Here is a 26,203-nt window from a genome sequence, read left to right as displayed (position 1 = left end):
GGGATATTTTGTTATGGAAAAATGCGGAAAGTGCGTAATCATGGGAAAATTTAGTAATGTCCCGTATATACGCATACTTGCTAACTACTACGGAATTTCCGTTGTTTCTACGGATTTCTACCATAAAATATGAAACTAGGGAAATCGTGAAAAACTACAGAAATCTGTTTTTTTAGAAATTCTTTTGTTCAAGGATTTCATTGAATTAGGTACATTAGCCTATAGAGTACAAAATGACGTCATGCAAAGACCGCATCTCCAAAGAATAAATATCAAATCAATAACAAATCAACAATAGACATTAAAAAGCGCGGTGTGCAATAAGATAACTTATCATGACCTAGAGTTTTTTTTGGTAAATAAAAGAAAGTTCCAATTTCACTCACAGATGGCGCGAACGAAAAACTGAACATCCACGTGATTTTATGTGTGTGCCTGTGTGTATGTTCTATATACAAATCTGTAATTCATTACCAATCTTTGCCAAATTTTGTATGTGTGCCAAATAGACCTTCACTTAAGCCATAGGTTACTCCCCCCGAAAACATAATTAATGTTGTTTTTTTTATCTTTCCTTCGAAGTCAACTGAACACACTGATCAAATTTATTTTTATCAGTGCGTTAACTCAAAAACCCACTCTCGTTTAAATGCGTTAATTCATTATATCGAATTTATTTAAATAATTTTTTAGTACCGTGTTCAATGCAATATCAAAATTTGTAATAGCTAATCTCGTAGCTAATTTCTCATAATTTTCAATAAGCTGAGAAAAATTTCATCTAAAAGGATAACATTGTTGAAAAAGTGGTTTTTTATTATCATTTTTGAAAAAAATATTTTTTTTTTCTTGCAAAGAACATTGTTGGAAAAGTCACTTTTGAATATCATTGTCGGGAAAATGACTGGTCAGAGTATTATTGAAAAAAAATCATCTTTCAATGAGCATCGTTGAAAACAATTTTTGTACAAGAAGCATTGTGGAAAAAAAATCACTGGTAAAAGGAGAGCTTTTGAGAATCACTATTGAAGAATAGTTTCTGAAAATCACTGTTGAAGAAGCATTTTTTTTTTTTTAAATTGTTTTTGAAGAAGCGTTTTTTTAAAAAAATTGTTGTTGAAGGGCATTGTTGAAAAGTCTTTCTTGAAGGAACATTGTTCAAAAAAGCATTTTAAAAAGCATCGTTGAAAAATTACTTTCTTAAGAATCATCGTTGAAAAATTACTTTCTTAAGAATCATCGTTGAAAAAAAATCATTGCTTTGAAGAAAAAATAATCTAATAGCATTCTTGAGATAAAACATTGTTCAGGAAGCATTGTTGGCAAATTTTTTCTTCAAAGAACATTGGGGAGAGCGGAATTATTCAACCGCGAACATTCTTGGAAAAATTGTTCTCCAGAAACGTTGTTGGAAAAATTAAGGGAACAATATTGCCAAACAAATTTATTCTTCAAGGAACATTTTTTTAAAAATTATTGTTCGAAAAATTGTTGAAAAATTAATGTTCATAAACACTATTGAAAAAATAATAAGAGCATTTAATTTTAAAAAAAATTGACCCGTGAGGTCGACTGAACTTTATGTATTCACGCGACAATCTAAATATATTTTCGGTATATATAATATACCGAAATATATAAATTTATATTCGGTATAACCGTACATACAATCTCTCCCCGCGTCTCTTTCATCTTTCATCACTGAAAATATCTATTACGTGCCGCTTTCCATCAGGGCACATTAGCAACAGAGCCTCATACAGGAAAGAAAAATAAATAGAGACAAGACAATAAAACGGCATATGCTTTTGATGATAATAGAAAGATGAGAGAGAGAAACACACAGTGTGCGTGTGATATCGGCGCATCACTATGTTGATAAGCTTGTGAAATAACATCAATAGATTTTGGTGCCTGTATATCCCCCATGTCGTCATCCAAATAACACTATGCCTGCGCCCCCCCCCTCTCTTTCCGTCACGTTATTGGGACAGATACCGTTTACTTCTCACACTTTCCATGTTTTTTAATGGCGATGTATATATATACACACACATACTACTCTTTCTGATAAATCGGGGCGTCAAGATTACCAATCAGCATTTTTTTTTTTCACAGTGTTGTCGAAGCAGAGAAACTTGTGAAAAGAGAAAGCTGTTGTGTTGTAATCTTGACGTGCAGAAGAAGAAGAAGAGCGGCTCTGTTGGCTAACTGTCTGACGCCGGCTCGAACCGATAACCGAACGGTCCAGGCGCCTATTAGAAGAGTCTCTCGTCCTTATTGTCTGTGTTATGCCTGTGTGTGTGTGTCTATTTCTTTTTTATTATTACTGTATTACTTCTTCTTAGACTCTGATATACAGTAGAACCTCTCGATAACGGACACCCAGAGGCTAAAAGTTTTGTCCGCTAACGGGGAGTGCCCGCTATTGGGGAGGTACGATATACTGTAGAACCTCGCTTATACGACTTCCATATTTATACGACGTTCTGCTTCTGTCGCAATTGGTTATGCATAATTCTGTGGTGTTTGGTCAGAAATGGCAACTCCAAATTCACATTTTTGAGACATGAGCATTTTCATTGCCATTCAAAAATCAAAAATAAAGCATACACACAAATAAAAATGGAAATATCATACATCAGCATGTTGTTTAGCTTCACGCACGTATGGCAAGACGTACTTTCAGATCAAAATGCCATTTTTTGGAGATATCATGTTCTGACCAAACACCGCAGAATTATTAATCATCTCGATAAAGAAAGTTTCGTTAAATATCACTACATTTATCACTTTTACCGGCGGTTATGCATAATTCCCAAATAAAATTGCTAAGTCTGATAAATATAGAAAAATTTAAAACCTTTCTTCTCTTCATTAAACCAATTAATTATTTTACCCGTACATCATAAGTGCACTACTCATATTTTGAAATATGAATTGAATTAAAGTAAGTGTCAAGAAAATAAAAACATTCATAACAGCATTATAAATCTTGTAATGTTGGCTTTCTTCACACTTATCAACACGTGCACACAAAACCAACATTACCATTCGGAATTAGCATCTTCTGGACCAGATTTATGTTCAGTTAATCAAGTAATTGGTTGACGGATTATCATATTTACCAATACGCGCTTGCGATTATACATAATCACCGTTGAATATGATGAATTCTCGATTTATGAACAAAATTAAAGTTTGGGAAAAAAATTAGTTTGCCTGATTTTACTGTCCGCTATCAAGAGTGTCCACTAACGGAGAGTAAAATACATTAAAGACGGATTCGTCATTACATTATAGTTCGTCAAATACATTAAAGACTTTTCGGATCCCCACGGAACCGGGGATCCGAAAAGTGTCCGCTAACGGAAGGTATCCGTTAAGGGAGGTTCCATTGTAATTCTATGCAGTCTCGGAAACGAATGTATTGGATCAGAATTTTTCTGGTCCCTTCCATCTTTAAAACAGAAGTTATCCAAATTTTTATAATCAATACCAGTGCCTTTTTAATAGGGCTAATTACGGTGTGCACAAAAAACATACATTTCAACAACGAAATAATTTCCAGTAAATAAACTGATACTGATGATAATGAACAAAATTATATTTCAGAGCCCTTATATCCATAGGTCTGTAACGATGGGAAATCTTACGAAATCGGGACTCGATTCTCCGAGACTCAAACTGCTCTTTGACCCGTGATATACATGCCACTAAGTAGTACGAAAGCGTGCCAATTTCGAGCATATGCAACCAATGAAGGACTTGTAATACTAGATTATCGGTAACATTCGTGCAAATGTTACCAATAATCTCATTGGTTGCATATGCTCGAGAGTGGCATGCTTCCGTGCTACTTAGTAGCATGTATATCACGGGCCTATAGAGTCTATCTACTATACGGTATGTGTTTCACTATATATAAAAGGAATTCCTCGCCAAAGCTTTCAAAATAAAAATTTCAAGAGTACTTTTATCGAGCAAAAAAAAAAAAAAAAATATATATATATATATATATATATACGGCACCTCTTATACGATGTCTTTCCCACCGGACCTGTGTGAAATGGCCCTATCGGCACACTCTCGCCTATGACGTCACGCAACCATTAATACTGCTCGTGCTCATTGGCTGGTCTCATACGTGATACATACCTTGCGAGATATCTTGTAAAAAGGTTTTGGTATTTTCAAAATATAAAAAGAATTTTTCTTTTTTGGAATAATAAAAGAAAAACGAGAGCCTTTTTGAAGCTGCCAGATCCGCCTTCTCCTTGAAGAACGCCTATATACATTGGAGGCTTTCCTTACGCTTCTGTCATCACCCTAACACTTTTTGAAGGAAGTCGTGACTATAGTGTTAAGCTGTTTACCAACGTTTCTTCAAAATAAAAAATATTGTTTATTATTTTTTTCAAGTTTTTCCGTGAGGTTTTTATTTTCTTTTATCTTAAAATTTTCAGTAGGTCAGCTTTCACACACTTTCTATATTATTATATATATTTTTTTTTCCGTATTCAGACATGTTATATGAGAATCAAAACCATCAGGCCAAGTAGTTGAATTGAAACGTGGGACTTGAAATACTAGGGTAGAAGAAAAAGAAGTCATTTTCCTGAAAAGCTCCTGTTTTTCTTGCTTTTTCTGGAGAATTGTCCCAAGAAAAATGATAGGTTTTTTTTTCCTTTCACGATTTGTCAATTACAAAAATTTCATCTATTTTTAAGGGATGATTCCAACAATTCTCAAGAAATTTTTACAAAATAAAATTTTGATATTTTCAACAAAAAGACAAAAATTAAAAAATTTCTTTGCCGTAGTAATTTTTATGGTAGATATCGAACTTCGAACAGTAATTTTGCATTTAGACGGTGTTTCATCTTGGCTATGTTACTGATAGGATTATTTCTTTAGTTTGTGTGGTTTTATATATTTTTAAGAGAAATGTTAATAATTTATGTAATACATTTGTATTGCCAATTTCCAAGAAATTTTCCAAATCAATATTTTCTGAAAACTAATTTTTTTTCCGTAGTAATTTTTATGATAACTATAAATTACGGAACTTCTCGATCATTATGTTATTATCTTGGTTATATAGCCTACTGATAGGATTAATTCATTCGTATTCTACAATTTCATATTTTCTATTAAAATTTTGAAAATGTATATGATAAATTTGTATGGGCAATTTTTATTATTTTAATTGGTAAGTGATTCTTCCAAATGCTTCAACATATAAATGTGAACTCACACAATGCGAATTCTACACATGGAGGAAGCAGTACCGTCAGAGACATCATGGCTGGCTGATTATTCATGAATTGGCGCTATGCAAATGAAATCGTACAAAATTTCTAAAATTTTCAGATGATTAAATTAAAAAAAATATTGAACCTCGGAAAAGGTCCTAAAAATTATTGCAGAAAAATTTTAGAAATTTAAAAATTGTTTCAGAATGTTTTTAGAAATTTTAAAATGTTTTTAGATATTTTTGAGATGTTTAAAAAAAATTAAAACATTTTAAACTGAAATTTGTTTTTCAGACATTTCTAAATGCTTGCGTTATATTTTCAGAATTTTAAAATCCTTAATTTGTTTCACAACAAATGCAAAATCTACGTGTACTTTGCGGGACACCCAAGGCCATCTTAACGCACGAGTTTCGCCCAGGCACCTCATTTGCAGATGGGATATATCCACGATAAGATCTGACACAATGACAATACAGTCTATTCCGCTTATAATATTTCCCGCTTAGTACGACTTGCTCTTTCGTGGTCTAAACTCTAAGTAATTCTTATTGAGATTTTCCATTTAAAGCGTTTTCCTGCTTACAACGTTTCTTATGACGAGTTTTTAAAAAAATTAATCGGTGGTGCTAAGCCCTCTTTCATTTTGCCCTGGAGCTATAATACTTTTGAGACGGCAGTGGAGACATTTTTTTTGGATAATTATTCAAAAATAATTACCCAAACTAGTCTCGAAACCATTAAGGGATCTGTGGAACAGTCGCATAACTACTAAAAGTTCCGTGAAAATCTTGTAACCTCCAAAGTTCCCGTGGAATTGTATTCCCAGGGCCGAAACTGGCAAAAGTGTGGCAAAATTTAAGGGGCGACAGTTTTAGATGGGAACAAAGAACACCTACATGAAATTATCGAATTTTAAAGTTTTGGGGCCGGCAAAAATCCTAGTTACGGCCCTGAGTATCACCAAACATTCTCGTAACCCTCGAGGGAAAAGCCCATTAAGGTTTATGTGGAACAGTATCGTAGCTCTCAAGGGTTCCGTGGAAAAGTCGAAACCATGAAGGGTTCCGCGAAAGAGTCGTAACCGTCGAGGGTTCCGCGCTAACTAAAACCTTATCCCTAGCGTGCCGTGACAATCTAGGATGTCGCGCTGCTCTGCGCTCGACACACACACACACACCGCGTTTCAGAATCGCCTGCTTAACGTATGAAAATCTTTTTAATTAGGGGAAGACATTTTCAATATTGCATAAGATATATATTTAAAAAGAGGGAGGAGAAATCCTGTTTTTATCATATTTCTTCATGGCGAGGATTTTATGGCCCTGAAGTAGTGGAACGAAGCAAGCACATGGCCGCGCGAAAGCCACGCGATAAAACACTTGAAAAAAAAAAAGTGCTTAAAAAACTCTTCAGAAAGTGAGCCCTACCAAACATCCATTTCGCCACACCTCTTAGTTTTCTTTCTTTCTTTTTAACTGAAAACATTACCCTCGTTCCACGAGTTATCGATATCTGGGACTCACAAGAGGCTTCAGGGCTATGAGGCCCTAGAGATGAGAGACAGAGATATAGCGCAGAAAAAAAGAGAAGGCCCGCCTTTCGGAAGTATAATTACCGTGACTATACGAAGTATTTAAATGCTCCTAAATCGGAGGAAAAATTCTATAAAATCACAAACTCCTTGTGGGGGATAGAAAAAAACAACAAGTCTGGGCTCGAACTCCCACTTCCAATACGAAATCTGATCCACAATCGAGACAAAACAAACATTCAACACGCGAGCCTTGCCGCCATCACAAGTACGTGTTGGTTCTGTAGAGGCCCCCCGAGCTCGACTGAGCACACAAAACACTCAGGTCTGAACACGGGCGAAAACTCATCCCAAATCTTATCGCGCTTCTGCAGTGTACTGCGATACTATTCAGAAAGCTGAGCCATCACTCGAGTGCCCGGAGCAAGGATTAGAAACCCATATAGAGAAGAGGGGGGGGGGTCCTAAAGGGCCTAGCGTGGGGAAAGGGGGGATAAGATCCACAGACTAATAGCCGTCATCTTATCACTAGGAAATGGACTGGAGAAGAGAACGAAGCAGACTTGATATGAGTTTTGTTAAGTTCGATGCCTATTTTTTGAGGCACCAGTTGTTACTAATATTATGTCGAATTTAAGGCATAGTCAATCAGTCGCCCAATCTTGACGGCCCCATTATTTATGTATTTCCCCCGTCTGTGGGCTATACAAATTTTGTCGCCCTTCTCTCATTCTATATTCTAATTTCCTTCACTACGCATTCCTCAAATTTTGAACTCTGGGCAATTACCACTTGCCCCCCCCCCCGTATTTAAAACACCCTTTCAGTCACTCTAATGCCCAGTGGCGTATTTACAGAGGGACTTATAGCGAGCTATAGCCCTGGGCAGCAATTCCAGAGAGACGGCAAATTTGAGAAACGAGTGGCAGGGAAAATTAGTAGAATGAGAGAAGGGCATGAATCCACTTCTGCCTAGAGCGTTTGCATGCATGCGGGAGAAACAAGAGTGTGCAAGCACATTAGTGAGCAGAAGAGTGACCTAGAACGTGTGTGCAAGCATGTGAATCACCAAAATAGTCAACTATAAAGTGTATGTAAGCATGGAAGTGACCATAAGAATGAACTATAAAGTGTATGTATAACGTAAAGTGTGACCATAAGAGTGACCTAGAGAGCAATGAACAAAGGGCAATGAGCGACTGAAAGAGTGACCTAGGCAGTGTGGAAACATGTGAGTGACCAAAACAGTGTGCAAGCACGTGAATGACCAAAAGAGTGACGTGGAGAGAGAATGAGCATGGGAAGAGCCACTGGTCATTCCCATGGTCATATACTGTTTTGGTCTCTCTCGTGGCCGTATACTGTATAGGTCACTGCTTGCACACTGTTTCAGTTACTGACAAGCTCGCAAACTCTTCATATTACTCTTTTAGTCTCTCACTGACCTGGTTATTATCTTTCTAGGTCACTCACATACTAGCAAACTCTCTGGGTCACTCTTTTGGCTGTTCACTGACCAACTCACTGGCTCTCTGGATCAAAAGGGGTGAATGGCATGGTCACTCACTTTTTTAATCACTCGTTCTCTAGATCACCTTTTCGATCACTCATTCTGTATGTCACTCTTTCAATCACCCATTCTCTAGGTCACTTGTTTGGTCATTCCCTGATTTAGTCTCTCACTGTCAAAGAAGTAAATTCATTGCCTGTTGTGGTTACACAATTTTTTTTTTTCGCCACTTTTTCCTCTATATTCTACTATTTTTCTAGAGCACTCATAATTGAAATTTACGATCTCTGGGCCCCACAGATCTCGAATCTATTCTATTTTCTGTCCCTGTAGATCAGAAGTCTTTTCTAGTCACGAGCACTGCGTGCATCCATCATCAAAAGAAGGCCACACTTACGGCAAGTTTGACATACGAGTGCTTGAAATCCGGATGACTTCAATCCTTGAATACAAGGTGCTTAGTTAGAATGTTGATCAAGTACTCACGAGCACCAAACCAGACACGAGCGTCGATCACTCTGTGTGCTTCAGGGAGCACCGTAGTGCTCGCGAGCAACGGGGGTGAAGATGCCTGCTGTAGATGTACCTGCTAAGGACACGTCGAGAAAAATTTTAAGGTCGTATCAGCTGAACCGAATTTTAGGACACCAATCATTCGGATCTTCAAACCAACATGTACTCACGAACTAGACCAGAATTATTCACACCACGTGTGAAGGCCGAATCCTTTTTTTATTTTATTTTTCCAGTACAATCACCGTTTCACGCGAAGTTAATTTCCATGTACCATAGTGGTGCGGGAAAGAGGGCTTATGGAAAAGCCTCAGCTGTACATTTATTTCCTGTCAATAAAGTCAACATCCATAAGCCCAGTCTTATAGGAGAAGGGAGGTTCCAGCAGTACTATAAATACTGTATAAAGGCAAAAGCATTAGTTCCAGTTTACTACATCCTCTCGAAATCTGTATTTCTCCTCCCCCATCCTGCCATCGTGTCCGTATAAAATCCATGCTCCCGGATTTTTAGGTCCTTTTTTTCTCTGTCTCTCTCTCTCTCTCCCCCGATCCTTTGTATCCAAATAGTACGACGAAACAAATCCCTATTCGTAACCCCCGTCTAAATCGGATTTCATCCCTTTAGGGACAAGCTGTGGCTCATTAGTTTCGGGTTCTCTGTGTAAAGATGGGGGGAAAATTCGATCTGGGGGGGGGGGGGCATATATAAAGATGTCGAATAAAGCAAGAATTCGATACACGTTCCACAAGAAGTTAGCATACACCAGTGGTTCTCAACCGGGGGCCACAGAGAGCCGTGAAAAAAAAAAAAAGATTCTGATGTGAAGAAACAAAGCTTCTCAGTGAAATATGATAAGAATGCACTATAAAGAGATGGATACGTAGAGAGAATGAATGCTGATTTCAAAGCCAGACTATTTTCAGACTATGAGGGGTCATTCACGTATTACGTCAGCATCGAGGGGGGGGGGAGGGGGTTTCGGATTTGCTGACTTTTGGTGACAAGGGGGGGGGGGAGGGGGTTGGAAGATTGCTTACGTCATCAACCACCCCCTTTTTGAAGATATGAAATATTCTAAGCTGCTGACAAGGGGGGAGGGGGGATCAGTGTTTTGCTGACAAGGGGGAGAGGGGGTCAAAAATGGCTGAAAATCTGCTTACGTAATAATTGAATGGACCCTGAGTAGAAAGATGCCTTCTTCACTTTTAATGCAAGATATACTGAAAACTGGCTTTTTTGTGAAGATACTGATTTTTGGAAAGAAAAATTCACTTCTATCTCTATGGGGACTCAAACCCCACATCCTCTCGCATCCCGTACGAGTGCGCTACCACTATACTATAGAAGCCGATAGAATATTGCTTCTTCGGAGTATATATATATATGTATGCTGAACGGTACCGCTGTCCGGGATGCGACAGTGCGTGGGGTTCAAGTCCCCCATAGAGACCGAGGTGGATTCTCGCCAAAAACCAGTATCTTCACATAAAAACAGCCAGTTTGCAGTATATCTTGTTTATTTCCAGAACCCAACGGAACTGCCAATAGAACCTGGGCTATCTTATATATCTTATATATTTGATCAAAATATTTGAATGAATATTTTGATCAAATTTTTCGACTTCAACGAAAACTGGTAATTTCAGTTTAAAATTAAGTTTGATGGGAGTTTTTTGGAAGACAAGACCAAAATTCATTGTCTCCCTATATATGAGCAATAGTTTTTCCGTTTTTTTCCTTGGAGAAGCACAGCTCTCTTCTCTTATGTACAATTTGACAGCAGTTTCTTGGAAAACAAGTAACAGTATGATCGAAATTAGTTTCGAAATCAGTTAGGGAAACCTAAAATAACAAATTTAAAAATCAAAACACACACGCGCACGACAAGATCCAAATGAAGAAATTCAAGGTTTGACAAAATTATGTTCGAATATTAAATTGCTTCAAGCGGGCAGCCTTTATTTCTTTATCTATTCCTATATTTGTTTAAATCTACCGAATAGGTGTGTGAAGTGAATAAAATACATTTTTACAGCATCTATATCAATATTATATGGTCAAAAAATATTAGATTAATCGTTTACAATTTTTTTTAAAATCCAGTAAAAAATTTTAATCGATTCCTAGCTTTAATATGAAGTCGAACCTCGTTGAGACGATGTCGGAGAAACATGGGAAATATTTCGCACTAACCGAATATTGCAATAATCATCAAAAATGTCGTTAATCATATTCAAAGTGAAAAATATTTAATTCGTATTACGCGAGTTCGTCTTAACGAAGTTAGACTGTATATGCATTGCGTGGGGATAGTGACTTTTGATCTGTGACCATTTCCTCAATCACACTCAATACGATTCAAAAAACTTTTAAAAAGCTTCTCCTAGTTCACCAACCTTTGTCGGGGGAACGCAGCGAGCTGAAGATACTCATTTCTGTGCCTATTTATGCTTTGAAATGGTTCTTTTATAAATGAAAATATCTACCAAACTATTCTTGGGAACCGCGGGCGAAACATGAATTGGGCAAGCGAGTCGTAGGTGACAAAAGTTTGATAACCACTGCTTTAAAGCATTGAATAGCCACACATTGATATCGATACTACACCCCTAACAGAAGAAGTGGCCCCAGGAGCCACGACGCATACTCTGAGAACTACTGTTGCGAGGTCGATCTGGTCCAAATACTGGCTTCTGAGTTCAACAGAATGAAAATTTGCATAGCTTTCATCATTTCCCCAATGCTTCCTGAATTTGAAGATTGCCATTTTGAAGAAAGTAAACGATGATATTTTGAAATGATATGAAACATTCATACCTCAATTAACTCGTAATAAAGATGGGAAAAAAAAAATAATAATGAAATGACCATCACAGTAAAAATAAGTCCATAACAAATTTCAGGTCCTTTAAAAAAAACCGCACATATCATCAATATGTTACCGTCCGAGTCCGAGGTCTGGACACTCTTCCACAATTGACCGTAGCAATATACAGTAATTACAGGCATACAACCCTATAAGTGCATATGTACTACTAGTACATGCTATATACTGTATTGGAAAAAAACACCCCATTATGGCGCGAGGTTGGGTGGATGAGGTTGGATCAGCAAAATTTCCCACCGGTGAAAAATGATCTGCCAGGAAAAATCACCAAACGAGGGGTTGGTAGAAAACGAGAGGCGTCAAAAACAGCGGGAAGCGGTTTCGAACCCCTACGACCCATTCTCTCTCACACACAACTTTTACACATATGAATCTTTCATTACCTTCCCTTTGGATACCCATCTGTCCACAACCCCTGCGGACAAGGTTAAGTGTTGTGTACCATCTATTCCCCACGCTTAAGCACCAAAAGGGGTGAAGTTATCAATAGTAGCCGCACTCACTCCGAAATAGACGTCTCGCTGCATCTCAAAGCATTTCATAAATAAGTAAATGACCTTAATTGGATTCGATTAGGTTGTTTCAATAAATCAACTGATTGCACTGAAAGCGGTATTAAATCCTATGAGTAGTCACGATATGCGGTTCAGCGGATTTGTCACCTTCATTTGAATAATTGTACAAAAATCAATAACGCAAAAGGGACCTGTTTTCGAAAGCATTCATATTGAAGGGTAACATGGTACGCCAAAAATAGGGGGGGGGGGGGATATCAGAAAAATTATTAAAATCTATTCTAAACCTCAAATGAATTCATAGGAAATTTAAAAAAGCGTTGTGTATTTGATGGAATTTCAAATAAAATTGTTGAAATTTAATTGAATAAGAGCAATGGCTCTAAAATTGGATAAAGCCGATAGACTGTGTTCGGTTTGAAAGAAAGTGTCATTTCAATACAAAATACGGCTATATAAGTGCATATTTTTTTATCTATAAAGAATTGAATCCTTGCCGAACTCATTTTTAGACAGTTGCGGAAATTTCACTTCGCAAATCGTTCTAAAAATTGAGGGAATTCGAAATAAAATTCAAGGAAACAACTATTCAACTTTGATAAGCAAGAGTTTATCTGTTTATGGAAATAAAGAAAACTATATTTCAAATTTGATTTTGGGCATTGTAAAGTAATTAAAATATCCACTCTGGTTAATTAAATTTATGTGTTGATTTATTGTTTCAGTTAAAAATATGCTAACAGCATCAATTTATTATAATCGCACACGCATTAATTATAAAAAAAATATTCAATGTTTCAATGTGTTTTTATTAGAGCTGGGAATCGATTTAAATGTTTAACAGGTAAATCGAAAAATTTAATAGTTCAATCGACCGATTAATCGAATATTTTCAAATGCTATTCATTCATAGCAAACTAACCTAAATAGTTACCTAATTGGTAAACATTGGTAACTATATAATATTAATTGATGTTATAAAAAATATATTCTATTCATTTCACGCATCTATATATCTACTGAATGGATGTAAACAAATTTTGAAATAGATTAAGAAATAAAGGCCGCCCGTTCGAAGCAATTTTTTTAATATCATCTCCCTCCCTTATTCCAGAAACGGGAATTTGCAAATTTCAAGAACTTTGTATATAACGTTTGAAGTGCCTATATACTTTCTCTCTTTCTACCTATATACTCCATGGAGGTTATTCTAAAATATTTTGCGAAACGTGTTTCAATAGGAGGAATACACATTTGTGTTTCTGGCAGTAAAAGTTGGATAGCAAAATAATTTATCCAACCAGCTGATGAACCCAAAAGTGAAAATTTGCACATTTATGTCTCTGGCATAAGGAGGACGATATGCTGAATATGCTTGTCATATCCTGGAATTTTTTATATTAGATCCGGTCTGTTTTTTTTAATCGGTTATCATCAGTAGTTTTCGTTGAATCAACTTGTTTCTCCATTTTGAAAATTTTGATCAAAATATTGATTTAAATACTTTTGAATACGATGACTTATATGTGCGAAATGTTATACATAGGGGGAGCATAGAAATATATATAGAAAAGGAGGTAAATATAGGAAAAAATATGGAACTTTTACATATCGATTAATCGGACCAGCCCAAGTTTTTATGGGGGGTGGAACCACGAAGAGTTGAATATTTATAGTATCTATCGAAATAGATTTCCGAAATTACTTCTGATATTAGTCTTCAGTAGTTGTCACGACTATCAGTGAGAACAAGCAATTTTTACCTGTACAAAATTTTGATTCTAGCGACAAAAACCGAATACCAAATTCAAAAATAAGGTACTACAATTCTCAGTCACGACATCCTACACGCAAATAACTTTTTTTTTTTTAAATCTTCATTTGGATAGAGGGAAAACTGTTTATTACATTCAGTCCTATATATAAATATAAAGAATGGCAACACTGACAGCTCTTCATTAGCGAAAAAACTGATCGTCGTTAGTGATAAGCGAGCTTCCGGTTCAACTGAGACGACATTCAGTAAAGTATTTTCTCACAATTACATTAAAAGGGTATACATAAAAAAAAAAAAAATAGGTAAAAAGAGAGACATTCGCGACTCTCAATAACATATTGTATTGTCTGAGCAAATAATAGAGATGTGAATCTGAGCTGTCATTAGTTCCCCAAATATTACGCTCCTTTTTTTGTGTGTATGTATGAATGTGGTATGAACCCTTGGTTCATCAGGGCATGAGTTTTCGTTCGATGAAAGAAATCGGATCTTTGAAATGACATGAGTCTTTCCTCATCCTCCTCCTTTTTCATTGTCTGAGCTGCTGTTTCAGCGCTGACAAGTTCAAGATCTGATCCGCAGATAATTCCCTGATTATATGGATTCGGATTTTTCAACTGTTTATTATTGTTATTGCGGGAAGTGATTTTTTTTTGCTTTTGGTGTTGATAAGTGTTATTAGAAGGTTTTTTATAAAGCTTTGACCGTATTCGGTTTTGGATTCGCGTGTGGTGAAAGTAGAAAAAAAAAACGCTCTAAAGCAGCGTTTCTCAACCTATAGTCCGCCGACCAGAGGTGGTCCTCGATGATGACAAAGGTTTTCAGCAGGCAGATTTGATAATTTACTTCCAGATCAGTTGTAAAATTATTCAGTCGATGCAATTGATGCTATTAATATCTCTTTCCTCATGGGTTTCAATTTCAATTTATTAATTTCATTTCTCACAAAAGTACAGAATGAGAGGAAAAAAATCATCCAATGGGTCAAGAGACCCATACTGGTCGACAAATTGTTAATTTATACTGAATAGAATGAACAAAAACAAAATTTATGAACAAAATAAGAAACAAATGAAAAAGGGACAGTTTTTTGCGAGAAAAAATAAGAGTTTGAATTCTTTTGCGAGTTAAAATAAAAATTACAGCTTAGCACTTGGCGTCACCATATCTTATCGGGGAAATTGCGGGAAATTGTGACCCTAAATACGGAATAAAATCATTAATGGTAGTCAAAAAATACAATTTAAGACAAATTTGCTAATTGTTGTAAAAGCTGAAATTAACGGCTGCTGCAAATCGCAGTAAACAAAGGCGTATTTCTCGAGAAAAAAAGCCATCCGTCATGACTTGGTGACCATATTTCATTAAGAAAACTACAGGAACTTGGGATCTTAAATACGCGAAATACGGAACTTTGTCAATTGTCATCAAAAGCATTGCCATAAGTCAGCAAAATCAATAATTGTTGCTCAATGGGGAGGAAACAGGAAACTTCACAAAATAGTCGGAGTAACCAAAAATCAGCGAATTTCTTCAGGCATTTTACTGGTCCTTGGATTCAGAAAGATTGATAAACACTGCTCAAAGTTAATCTATGAAAACTAGTATCTAAGGCTCGGAATCTTCCGCTGGTTGCTCGCGAGAGCTACACTGATCCCTGAAATTGTACCAAAGATTGCTTTGTGTGATCGATTTCATTCTCACGATCGGGTTTAAATGAAAAATTAGACCCATATAATGTAATTCTCTCGCACTGTTTAGACATTTAAGGCGTACTTGGGTTCAGAAAGGTTGAGAAAAGCTGGTATAGATAGTGTCCGCGACTCCAGGAAAGCAATAGTATGACACAACGAGGCCAGTTAATATTGACGTGGTTTTCTATGAATATATACATTACTAGTATGCCTTGGTTTCTATTTAGAAACTATTAAGACTGCGATTTCATACTGTATTAAAGTAAAATTTTTACACAAATTTGAGAACTTCGTTATTTTTTATAAAATCAAATGCAAATATAGCATACATGACAGAATAAAGAGCATTTACGGACGTACCAAACGAAGAAATATATGATGATATCAAATGTATACGTAGAAGTACGGTATGTTATTTTGTAACTAAGATTCGTGTATAATTGTTTGCTTTCATTCTGCCAGAAAACCCATTATCATCTGTCAACCAATCCTAATCATCAAATAATTCATGAAATCATCATAATTTCCTCTCAATTACATAGGGTCATTCAAATTACTTGTCCGTAGGGTTAACTCTGTAATCGTTGACTTTAGAAGTATACTTCCGATTACAGAAAGTTTTCAAAAGACACACGGTTTCTATAAATGACGTAATTTATTTTTTGAGGGATCGTAGGCCTACACGTAAATAAATAAAAACATTAACTTTTTATACAGTCCCCGTGAGCTAAAAAACAGAAGAAAGTTGTTCCCCTGTCTCTCCTGAGGCCAAGTAAAAAATTACTCATTTCTAAGGGCATTATTCGCTGAGATATTTTTGAATTCAATATTCACGGAGAAAGGTTGGGAGAAAAACAGCATAAATAAAGGAAAAGAACGTTTTCCATCAGTTTAAAACTTCAAGGTAAAAAAAAAAGGAATGCAAACAAAACATTTTAACAAATTAGCAAAATCGCAGCACAACGTGCTCTACAACAAAGAGTTGTCGTTAAATGGGACATCCAACAATTAACGACCACCAATTCAAAATGAAACGGAAAGAATATGACTTCGCTTTACGTTCAAAGGCGATTAAGAATTTTTATCTTCAAACTGGCTGCAGTAATGAAAGTTTGAAGCCCCTTTGGTATGCAAAGTCCAAATGCAAAGCTATGTATTTAATGGCTAAGAAGCTTTTTTTTCCCCCCCAAACGTTCGATATAACAACCTCGAAATATAACGTCCGTTTCCCGCGGAACGATGGGGGTCGTTATAACGAACATGGACTATATAACTCAATAGCAGTGTAAACTCAGATTCCCTGCTAATATCAAAACCAAGATCCAACGAATAGTATCATAATTCGATATCCATTTTTCAAATCATCACTTCGATGGAATTCATTTCAACCAAAAAAAAAAAAAAACAGAAATCACTAATTTTGCATGTACAATAAATACACGTAAATAACAAATCAAACGAGGAAACGAGATACGTTTTCTGTCAACGCTTCAAACGGAAACGAGCTTCTCAAGTGAAAAATAACAATAAACTATAGTAAAATAATAGCCAGAAAAAAAAAAAAAAGAAGAATGTATAAATAAATATATTATAATTACGTCGGTGACAAGGCAATCAAAATTCACAAAGCGTATGTTATAAGAGACAGAAAGAAAGATAGATCTCACAAAGAAGAAAGACATCGAGATAAGAATCTTAGATGATGGTGGGTTTTTTGGAGGGAGGGAGGCCCATTTTTCCTCGCACGCCAACCACTGTACACTCTTATAACTAGACTTGACTAGTATCACGTTGCGCATCGCAGAACGCAAAATTATGTGTGTATATAAATAAATATACGTATAAACCAGTCACGGAAATTCATCAACTTGATAGCAAATAGAAAAAAAAAAAAATTACCAGCAAAATAGCAGGTTATATAAGATTAATGTCCATTTTCTAGAATGGTGATACTCTTCCGAAACGGTTTAACGCCTCTACAATCAAGTAATTATTTGAGGGTTTTCTGGTTGTATTTTTTTTCCCCCTTCCGAGCACGTCCACCTGACTGGTTTCTAGACCTAAGTTTTCCAGTAATTGTCGATAAATCGATCGGACATTAGTAGGAGATTGTTTTCATAGCCGTAATAAGAGAATTAAAAAAAAATACGATATTTTAGAATCACTAGGATCGTTAATTCACAAAAAACACACACACACACACAAAAAAAAAACGTCGTCGTCGTCACAGTTAAACATGAGTCGAGTGAGTGAGTGAGTGAGTCCCTTTTGCCAAAAGCCCTTTTACTCCTCTTCTCTCGGATCTATCATTAATTCCACATTGTTCTAGAAACAATTTGTCGAACACCAGTTTCCACGAGGAGTAGGAGGATACGAAACTAGCTAATGGTCATAGTTATTCCTAAATGGCTCCTGCTAGCTAAATTGAATGACTTGCCTCCTCCACTTCTCTCTCTTAGATCTCTCTCTCTCTCTCTCTAGCCCTTTCCTCCCATACGAGGCGAGAGGCACGGCTATGTGGATCACGCTCTGGAATATCCACTTAATCCAATGGAATTTCTGGCCGCTTTGCCCAGTAGGGCTGAAGGGATAGCTAGCTAGCTTGCTTTGGAGCTATATAGTACGTGAAGTGGGGGGTGCGCGTGTGTGGCCAGAAAGGGACGTTCTTACCATTCTCCACCACTCTCTCTCTCTCTCTCAAAGAGAAGGTGGAAGAGGTTGCTTGCCTGCCTGCTTGCTTGCCCTCTCGTATTCCAGAGAGAAATTGCTCAACGATCTGAGTGAGTGTTTGTATAGTGTAATGGCTGAAAGTGGTTGTGTGTGTGAGAGAGAGAATGAGAGGAAAGAGGGTTTTCTAGAGCTTTCCTCTGAGCAGTCTTCTCTTTCGAGAGCCCCCCTCCCCCCCTCCTGCCAGCACCGAGTGTGTTTAATTAATCGACTGTGTCGAGTACCTGTCAGTGTTAGTTTGCGCCGGGTAACAACCACGGAGAGTACATACACACACACACACACGTACGAAAGGGAGGTTAGGCAAAGGAAAACCTTTCTGCTGGTTAACAAATCTGGAAGTGATGGAGAAAAGTCTTCGAGAAATGTCTTATAAAAGGAAACGTCCACACATCAAGGCATTATCTCTTATACAGTGGAAGAGCGTGTAATGTGTAGGAGCCCACACCGAGAAATCCTAAAGTCGCTTCGAAAAATTAGTTCACATTTGTTGTAAATGGGGTTTGTTGTTCGCCCTCTTTCTCAGGCACGATTTGCGTTAAAGACATGATTCTCTTTCTTGACACTGAAATGTGAAAATAAGGTTTGTACAACGCTAAATATCGTTCAACACACGCTGGTATGTTATCCCTGCAATGTTATTTCCCATATATTATGAGGTGCATTCCACAAGAACTTAAAGTAAAATCATAAAAAATAAAGAAATATACGTACAGCAAAAAATAATCTATTCTTTTTCACAGTATCTACCCACAGATGATCATCGTTCAATCCGTTTTTCAACGCAAGTAGAGAAAAGGCATTTTCGGGAATCTGCCTCAGTGAACTCTGCACAACTGAAATTTCTACCAGTTCCCGACGCTTTCTCAATATGTGTTGCCACAAAGTTTTCAGAACTGAAACATTGCATATAAATGCAATGCAAAAACCATGCCACAACTCCCTTAAAGTCCGGATCTTGCACCATGTGATGTCTGGATGTTTCCGACATAGATGGAGAAGCTCCGTGGGAGAGTCATTAGATATTTCACTGATGTAGGGTTCACTGAGGCAACTTTCAGGAAAGTCTTTCTTCTCTACGTGTTTTGAAAATTTGATCGAACGACGAGACAATGCATATCATCCGAGATAAGATACTTTTGAAAATAATAAATTATTTTTTGCTATACTATATTTCTTGATTTTGGTACTCTAAGTTCTTATAGTACGCCCGCGCCTTGTATATGTATATATTACCTATACAAGTAATCTTAACGATTCTAGATAATTTCAATCAATGACATTCCGCCCATTAGTTCCTGATGTGTGAAGCCTCTATGCAGGGCCCCCACAAGGGGTGGGCTGACAAGGCTCCAGCCCTGGGGCCCGGGACGATTTTCACCTTGTTTTGTTTTTTCACGCTGTAAATTCATCATAAAGGGGGGCCCGTGAAAATCTGGTCGGGGGCCGGCATAAGATCCTGGCCGGGGGGGGCCCTGTTCCAGGATGTGGGGGCCATGCCCCTATGCCAGGGATTCTCAAACTGTTCGCCATCAACCTTTGTCAGAGGCGCCGCGGATAAGCGTTGATTAGGGAAAAGGGCACCGCGGATCGAAAAATTTTGAGAAACCTTGCTCAAGATAAAAAATCGAATAGCAAGTTTAGTCGCGCAAGACCAGTGGTTTCCAAAGTCTGCTCCGCGGAAAGTTTGAGCAGTGGAAGGGGGGGGGGGAATCATGTCCAATTTTCTCATGGAGTATTTGCCAAGGGCAAATCAAGTCCAAATCGAATGTTTAAAGAAAAATCTTTGCATAACATCAAGATACGAAATAAACATTTACATGTACAATAGGTCTTCGTGATCACAGCTTACCTGCAATTTTATTTTTCGTGGAAAGAAATGAATTTGTTTTATTTGAATGTAAAATAAATGTTTTTAATGCAGGGTTCCCAACGAAATCTTTTTGATCATTTCCCTGACATTCCCCGCCCAAAAAAACTCAAATATTTCCCTACTTTCCTTGACCCAAAGTTCTGGAGAAAGACATAATATAATACAAAATCTTAATCATTTTAATGTTTTTCAAGTCAGTTTTTTTCCCTTCAAGAGAATTTTTTCCCGAGTTTTGTCAAATACAGTCGACGCAAGTTATAATGACCCCATTTAATAGGAACCGTTGTATCACAACGTCCTATTCGATATCTCAAATATTTTCATATAACAATTATCCCATGTTTTAGTTTCGAATTTAAGACCTACAACGTTGTGGGGACGTCATAACGAGTGTCGATTGTATTTTACATTTTCTCTGCGAGTTTTTTCACACATTTTAAATGTTCCTTGACTTTTCCAGACGTTTTTACCCTTGACCGTCTCTGACTTTCCAGGTCTCTAGGATCCGTGTAATGACTTTATTGAAATTCATTTGCTCTGGAGACGTACGCCCCATGCCCCCCCCCCCGAAAACGATCAAACATTCTATATATTTAAAAATATCTTTGTGAAATAGTTAAAATATCGAGAGAAAAAAATCCGTCCTATGTTACCTTAATCAATTTCTGTTCATTTAAAAAGGCTTCCGAAGGTTGGAAACTGAAAATTATCTTGACGAAATTTATTGCGTACGTTTCCCCAAACCCAGCGTACCCACACCCGAAGGTCAATATTGCGTACGCCCCTGGCTCGATATTTCCAGGGATTTACAATCACCCGTGTGTCGGAATTTCTATAGAAATAGTTTATTAGCATTCCTTGAGTATTTCAAGTATAATAACAGACGATTTACTTTCGGTAATCACAGATAAATTCCTTTAGTACGAAAGGGGTTTGATTAGACAGGGCATGCCAACATGCGACATGCAACAAAAATAATATTATAGCATGGAAGAGAAAGTAAGGAGGCATAACGTCATAATAGTAATAACAAGAATATAACCATTGTTTAAGATTTTGGTTCTGCCTTCTCGAAGAAGCAGTGAAAGTTTATAGGTTCATTGCTCTCCTGGAACAGATAATCCACAAAACACTTTCCAGGAAAAGAAAAGACAAAAAAAAAAAACCCTATGTATGCGACATTCTTTCGACGACAACAACTTCCCGTTTTTCTCTTCCTGAACTTGAACCCTGAATATGGACTTCTTCGTGAGTTTAACCATTCACAAGTCTCTGAACACACAATCGTAAATTTTCTTTTTCACTCTCTACCTCGACGCGCATTCCTATTATATTACATATGTATGCATAAAAGAAAAACGCGGTTGGCTATTATTACCATTTTGACTATTCTCCTTGACTCTCTTTATTTTCGTATCAGATGTGTGTTATGCTTCGTAGCGCAACAGTGTGAAGGTCAAGAGCTGATTGCGACACGTCACACATTCTACGAACGGACGGAATCGAATTTCGGAGTGACCTCAACAGCGGAATTTAAATTACAACCAGTCTGCTCTATATAACGTGTCCGTTGGTCGCATTGGTGATGTTTAAAAATTTCAACATTTAAAATCGACAAGTGCGATTGGAGCTACAGTGGATACTGCTAATAACGTTCCCACGTGTAACATTTTCACGCTCAGTACGACATGGTCCCCACTATTGCGAATTGTCATTGAAATTTCCGGTTTAAAGCGTTTTCCGGCTTTTTTTTCCCATCGTGGTTTTTTGGAAAACGTTATGAGCGGGATTCTTTGTATATGATAACCAGACAAAATTGAGTAGACCTATTGCAAATTCTTCATTTGGGCCGTGGCTCTCAATAATTTCCACTGCGACAAAAATTGTGCATGAAATCATTGCAATAAGGAAACTGATATATCTTCAGATAAATATTTGAATTTACTCCAATTTGTGTGTGGTCGAAATTATTATTGTTTTTACATAAATCAATTGTTCATCCTACGCCTACGCTATAAATTCAAAACTCTGTAAATACAAAGCGATTGGTATCAAACTATCAAAAACTGAGAGCATGATGAATTGATGAGGGCTTTGTAGTGGTAACAGTCCGTTATAACGAGAGTTCACAATCACGAGGACAATTATTGCTACAACGGACTTTTCGTTAATGACGAATTCCATTTTTTTTTACTGTGTCAGGTTATAAAATTGTAGAAAATTACTGCTTTATCTCGATTAAGCGTCTTTTAGGTTATTTCCTTCTAATATTAACAACTGATGAGAACTCTAGTCGTGAAACTGATTTTAGGTCTTACGGCAGTTAATTGTCTGTAAGACATTTTTTGCATAGAATTTTGTATTATCAAAGCGATTAAGTCGACCAACTGATCACAATCAAAAGTCTAAATTAATAAATGCATCACTGCTCACTTCAATGTGTGTATGGACTCGTCAACATTTTAACGCTAATAGGGAAGGTTTTCTAGCACGATTTTTTTCAGTTTGTAGTGTGTGCTTATTGGTAGCATTTTTAAAGTTTTATAAAATAACTTTTCTAAAACTTTTATAGTGTAATCCCGGCCTTAGTCATTGCATTTCCGTTATCATTACGCATCTTCACTTCAGTTATCCTTAGGTTCATTCATTACGTTACGCCAGCGGTTCTCAACCGGTGCTCCGTTTTTTATTCAATCCGTGTGCACTTCCCAGGGGCCCCGCAGATACTCGAGGATAATAAATCAATAAATTTGATAAACAAACAAAAAAAAGAGGCTTAAAGGGTACCGTCATATAAATAATTTACTAAAAAGGGATACTTGAGTTAAACAGGGCTCCCCCATAGAAATTATACACTGAAAAGAGCTCCGCGAGTCAGAAAAGGTTGAGAACCGATGTGTTACGCTATCGTTCAGTTATCCTTCTCTCTCACTCATAATTCGAAAAATAGATGCAGATGGCAGCACTATAAGCAGCATTAAACAGAAACAAACTTCATGTTATAGGTTCATAATACGGACATGCACATTCAAACATGCACCAATTCGTTAGAAGTTCCGCAGAGTATAATGGACGAGGAGCATGTATGGTTTAGTGGTAGTAGAGAGTGGTGTCTTCGTCACTAGGAGAGACAAAAGCCAAATGAAATCATCACATATCCCATATCGTCGGCGATCAAGCAGAAGTCACCAAGTCGTGTTCTGAGATATTGCCGATTTAAACTTGAGTCGTTATGAAAAACAGTAAACAAAATTATTCTAAAGATTTCTAACTCCTATAGTAGATGTACTTATCCTTAGATAACTGGTTCGTGGTTCATAATGGTTTATATCATGAAATGATTATTTGGAAATTTTTTTAATCAACTGCAGTTACATCACAAGGTTTTTTGCGGACTTGATGACTTTTGCTTGAACGCCGACGATATGTATAGTGAGGAAGGTCCAAAAATACGAAGAAGTGGGGGAGTTAAAACGAATAAAGACTTTTCTGTGTCCATTCTTCGTTGGAAGTAGGCCTACTTCAGAGTAATTTTTACGAGGAGCATGTGCAATGATAAGAATCATCATGTTTGATTAAAAAAAGAGAAGGAAAAACAAATTTTTTTGACGTTACAGTTAATTTTTCCTAATTCCCAACTCACTGCAGCCGAATATCTTTTGTACTTTTGTATTCAAATACCATCAGCTGTTCGACAATCACTTGCAAATCACTAGTTACAGCGAGATTCTCGTTTTTGCCGTACTCGTTGGCTAGACTTTTACTGCATATGCACTTGGAAGAACAAATGTCAATTCCAAAAATTTTCACGTTAGCGACACAGTGAAAATAATGTTAAAACCAGGGGTTCACATACATTGTACTTTGAAAGAAAAAAAACATGCGTTATTTATGTATAACACAATTATGTTAAAACACAAGTACAATAGTGTATCCGTACAGAGACCCGTCTAGGAGGATTGTGACGATGTGACACTGGTTCAAAAGACACCTAACCAGCTGCGTTTTTCATTCACTCAAACAGCCGAACTTAGTAAGTCCCAAAACATACATGCTCAGCCCATGGGACAACAGTGGCCAGCACCTGGAATCTTTTCTTGGGTGTGTGATTAAACACTAGTTATTCAATATTTAAACCTTTCCTTGTAGAGCTTCAACAATGGACGCTAACGGGCTTGTGGTTAAAATTGCACCAACATCCAGCTTAGATGAGTACAATGAAAAATAATAATTACTGGGTTTTTTTAATTTCCATTAAGCAATGTAAAATGAAGATTACCAAATCACTCAAGTGGCCCGCGAGAGATTTCAAATCGCTTACGTGGCCCATACTAAAAAAATTGAGCATCCCTCCCACAGAACATGCCAGCGAATGATACGGGTAGAGGACCCACGAACAGAACTACTACTACTAAACCGAACATGGACCTTGTTCACATTCTTTTGCGAAATTTCTAACCAATCGGCACATGTCGGAACGTATTGTGTGAGTGTATGTATATGCATGGCCCTAACATATGTACGTTGTCCGACTTTCGCTTGTTTTGTGTACTTCCTAGTGCTGCCATCTGTGTGCCATGTTTTGAAGTAAAGATGGTAAATGCTTGGATTTTTCATGTTACGTCAGTACACGAATAGAGCTGCAATGCAGAAAGCTTTGTATATAACCAAGGAAGACATATTGGATACCTTTAGAATGATTTGTCGAGCTGTGGCGCTACTCAGCGACAAATTTGTGTGTGCTAATTTTTATTTAACAAATGATGAGTGCATCAGTGTAGCGTCTGTAGGACCACTTCATTCAAGCTCCGAAATAAAAAAAAAAGTTGCGAACCACCGACCGGTCCACTAATAATAATCAAAGCAATCCAAACGCAATAGACGACTTCTGACCACCACCAGTATCTCGACTCGAGCCAAACGCGCACTCGTATCAGAGACTCAAAAAAACTGATGTGACGGCGAAATCAGATTAATTAGAAGTCCGTGCACGTCAAAGGATAAACAACAACTTTGATGGAGGAAATGGAGAGGAGAAAGAGAAGAGAGAAGGTCCGTCGGTAACACGCCTTTCCCATTTCGCAAAGAAAAAAACGTTTTAGTAATATATAAGAAAGAAAAAAAACCGAAATCTTAACTACATAAATTATAAGAAAACAAGAAAGAGGCTAAAGAAGAAAGAAAAGAAGTAAGAAGGAGAGAGACTTGAGACTCTCTCTCTTTTTTTCTTATTTCTTTCTTTTCTTCTCAAACTATTTCACTACTCACCTGCCAGACTTGGTGATGATCATTTCCGTGCCCAATTCGTGAAACTTGTCCCACAGGTCTTTATTTTCTAGGTTGCAAATGGTACCTCGCAGAAGCTCCGAGTTGCATCGGGGCTTGAGACCCTCGGCGTAAGGATTGGGCGTCGCTGCTGCCGCGGCGGCTGCCGAAGAAGACTTTGATGCAGCCGGGGATCGTGGCGAGCCATCGAGGTCTCTCGCCGTGGCTCCGCTGTCACAGGTGTCTTCGGTGCCGACAGAGTCGGGCCTGTCTCCCGCCGATGACCTCGGAGTCGGTATGGGACGAGGAGACTGGCCGGGTGATAACGGGGCTTCGTCGATGTCCGACGAGACCGAACTCCTCGGTGACAAAATGTCTTGAGCATGATACGACGATGATATTTTGGATGGATCCAGCAAAGGTCCACTTGATATCGTTTCGGGATCTGTGCAACAACAAAAAAGGAAATTTCTTAGAGGAAATCAATACAGACCAGAAGTTTATACACTGAAAATTGGGGAAAAAAAATTTATTATTCTTTTTTGTCATCTATTTCGTATACAACCAAATCAATTTCATTTACTGGTGATTTCTATGTACAGGGGTTAGTGAAGTAGCTAAAAGCCTTGTTTAATCAAATTGGACCCTTT

The 26,203-nt window shown here is 37.3% G+C and overlaps 1 protein-coding gene across 2 annotated transcripts in view; it reads right to left on the bottom strand.

Moving 5' to 3' along the window:
- LOC149090008 (uncharacterized) overlaps nucleotides 1–26,203 on the bottom strand; it is a 68,108-nt gene that overhangs the window by 20,752 nt on the left and 21,153 nt on the right. For both annotated transcript variants that reach the window (XM_089231904.1, XM_089231902.1), the window contains exon 2: nucleotides 25,557–25,998. In XM_089231904.1, coding sequence (XP_089088030.1) covers nucleotides 25,557–25,998 — 442 coding nt within the window. The remainder of the gene's footprint in view (nucleotides 1–25,556; nucleotides 25,999–26,203) is intronic.

The sequence above is a fragment of the Pholcus phalangioides genome, unplaced genomic scaffold (assembly GCF_987345545.1).
Source record: "Pholcus phalangioides strain wild (caught in Gottingen) unplaced genomic scaffold, Ppha-v1.0 ptg000001l_1, whole genome shotgun sequence".
Classification (NCBI taxonomy): domain Eukaryota; kingdom Metazoa; phylum Arthropoda; class Arachnida; order Araneae; family Pholcidae; genus Pholcus; species Pholcus phalangioides.
The sequence above is the reverse complement of the archived record's forward strand: the minus strand, read 5'-3'. Positions and strand labels throughout refer to the sequence as shown.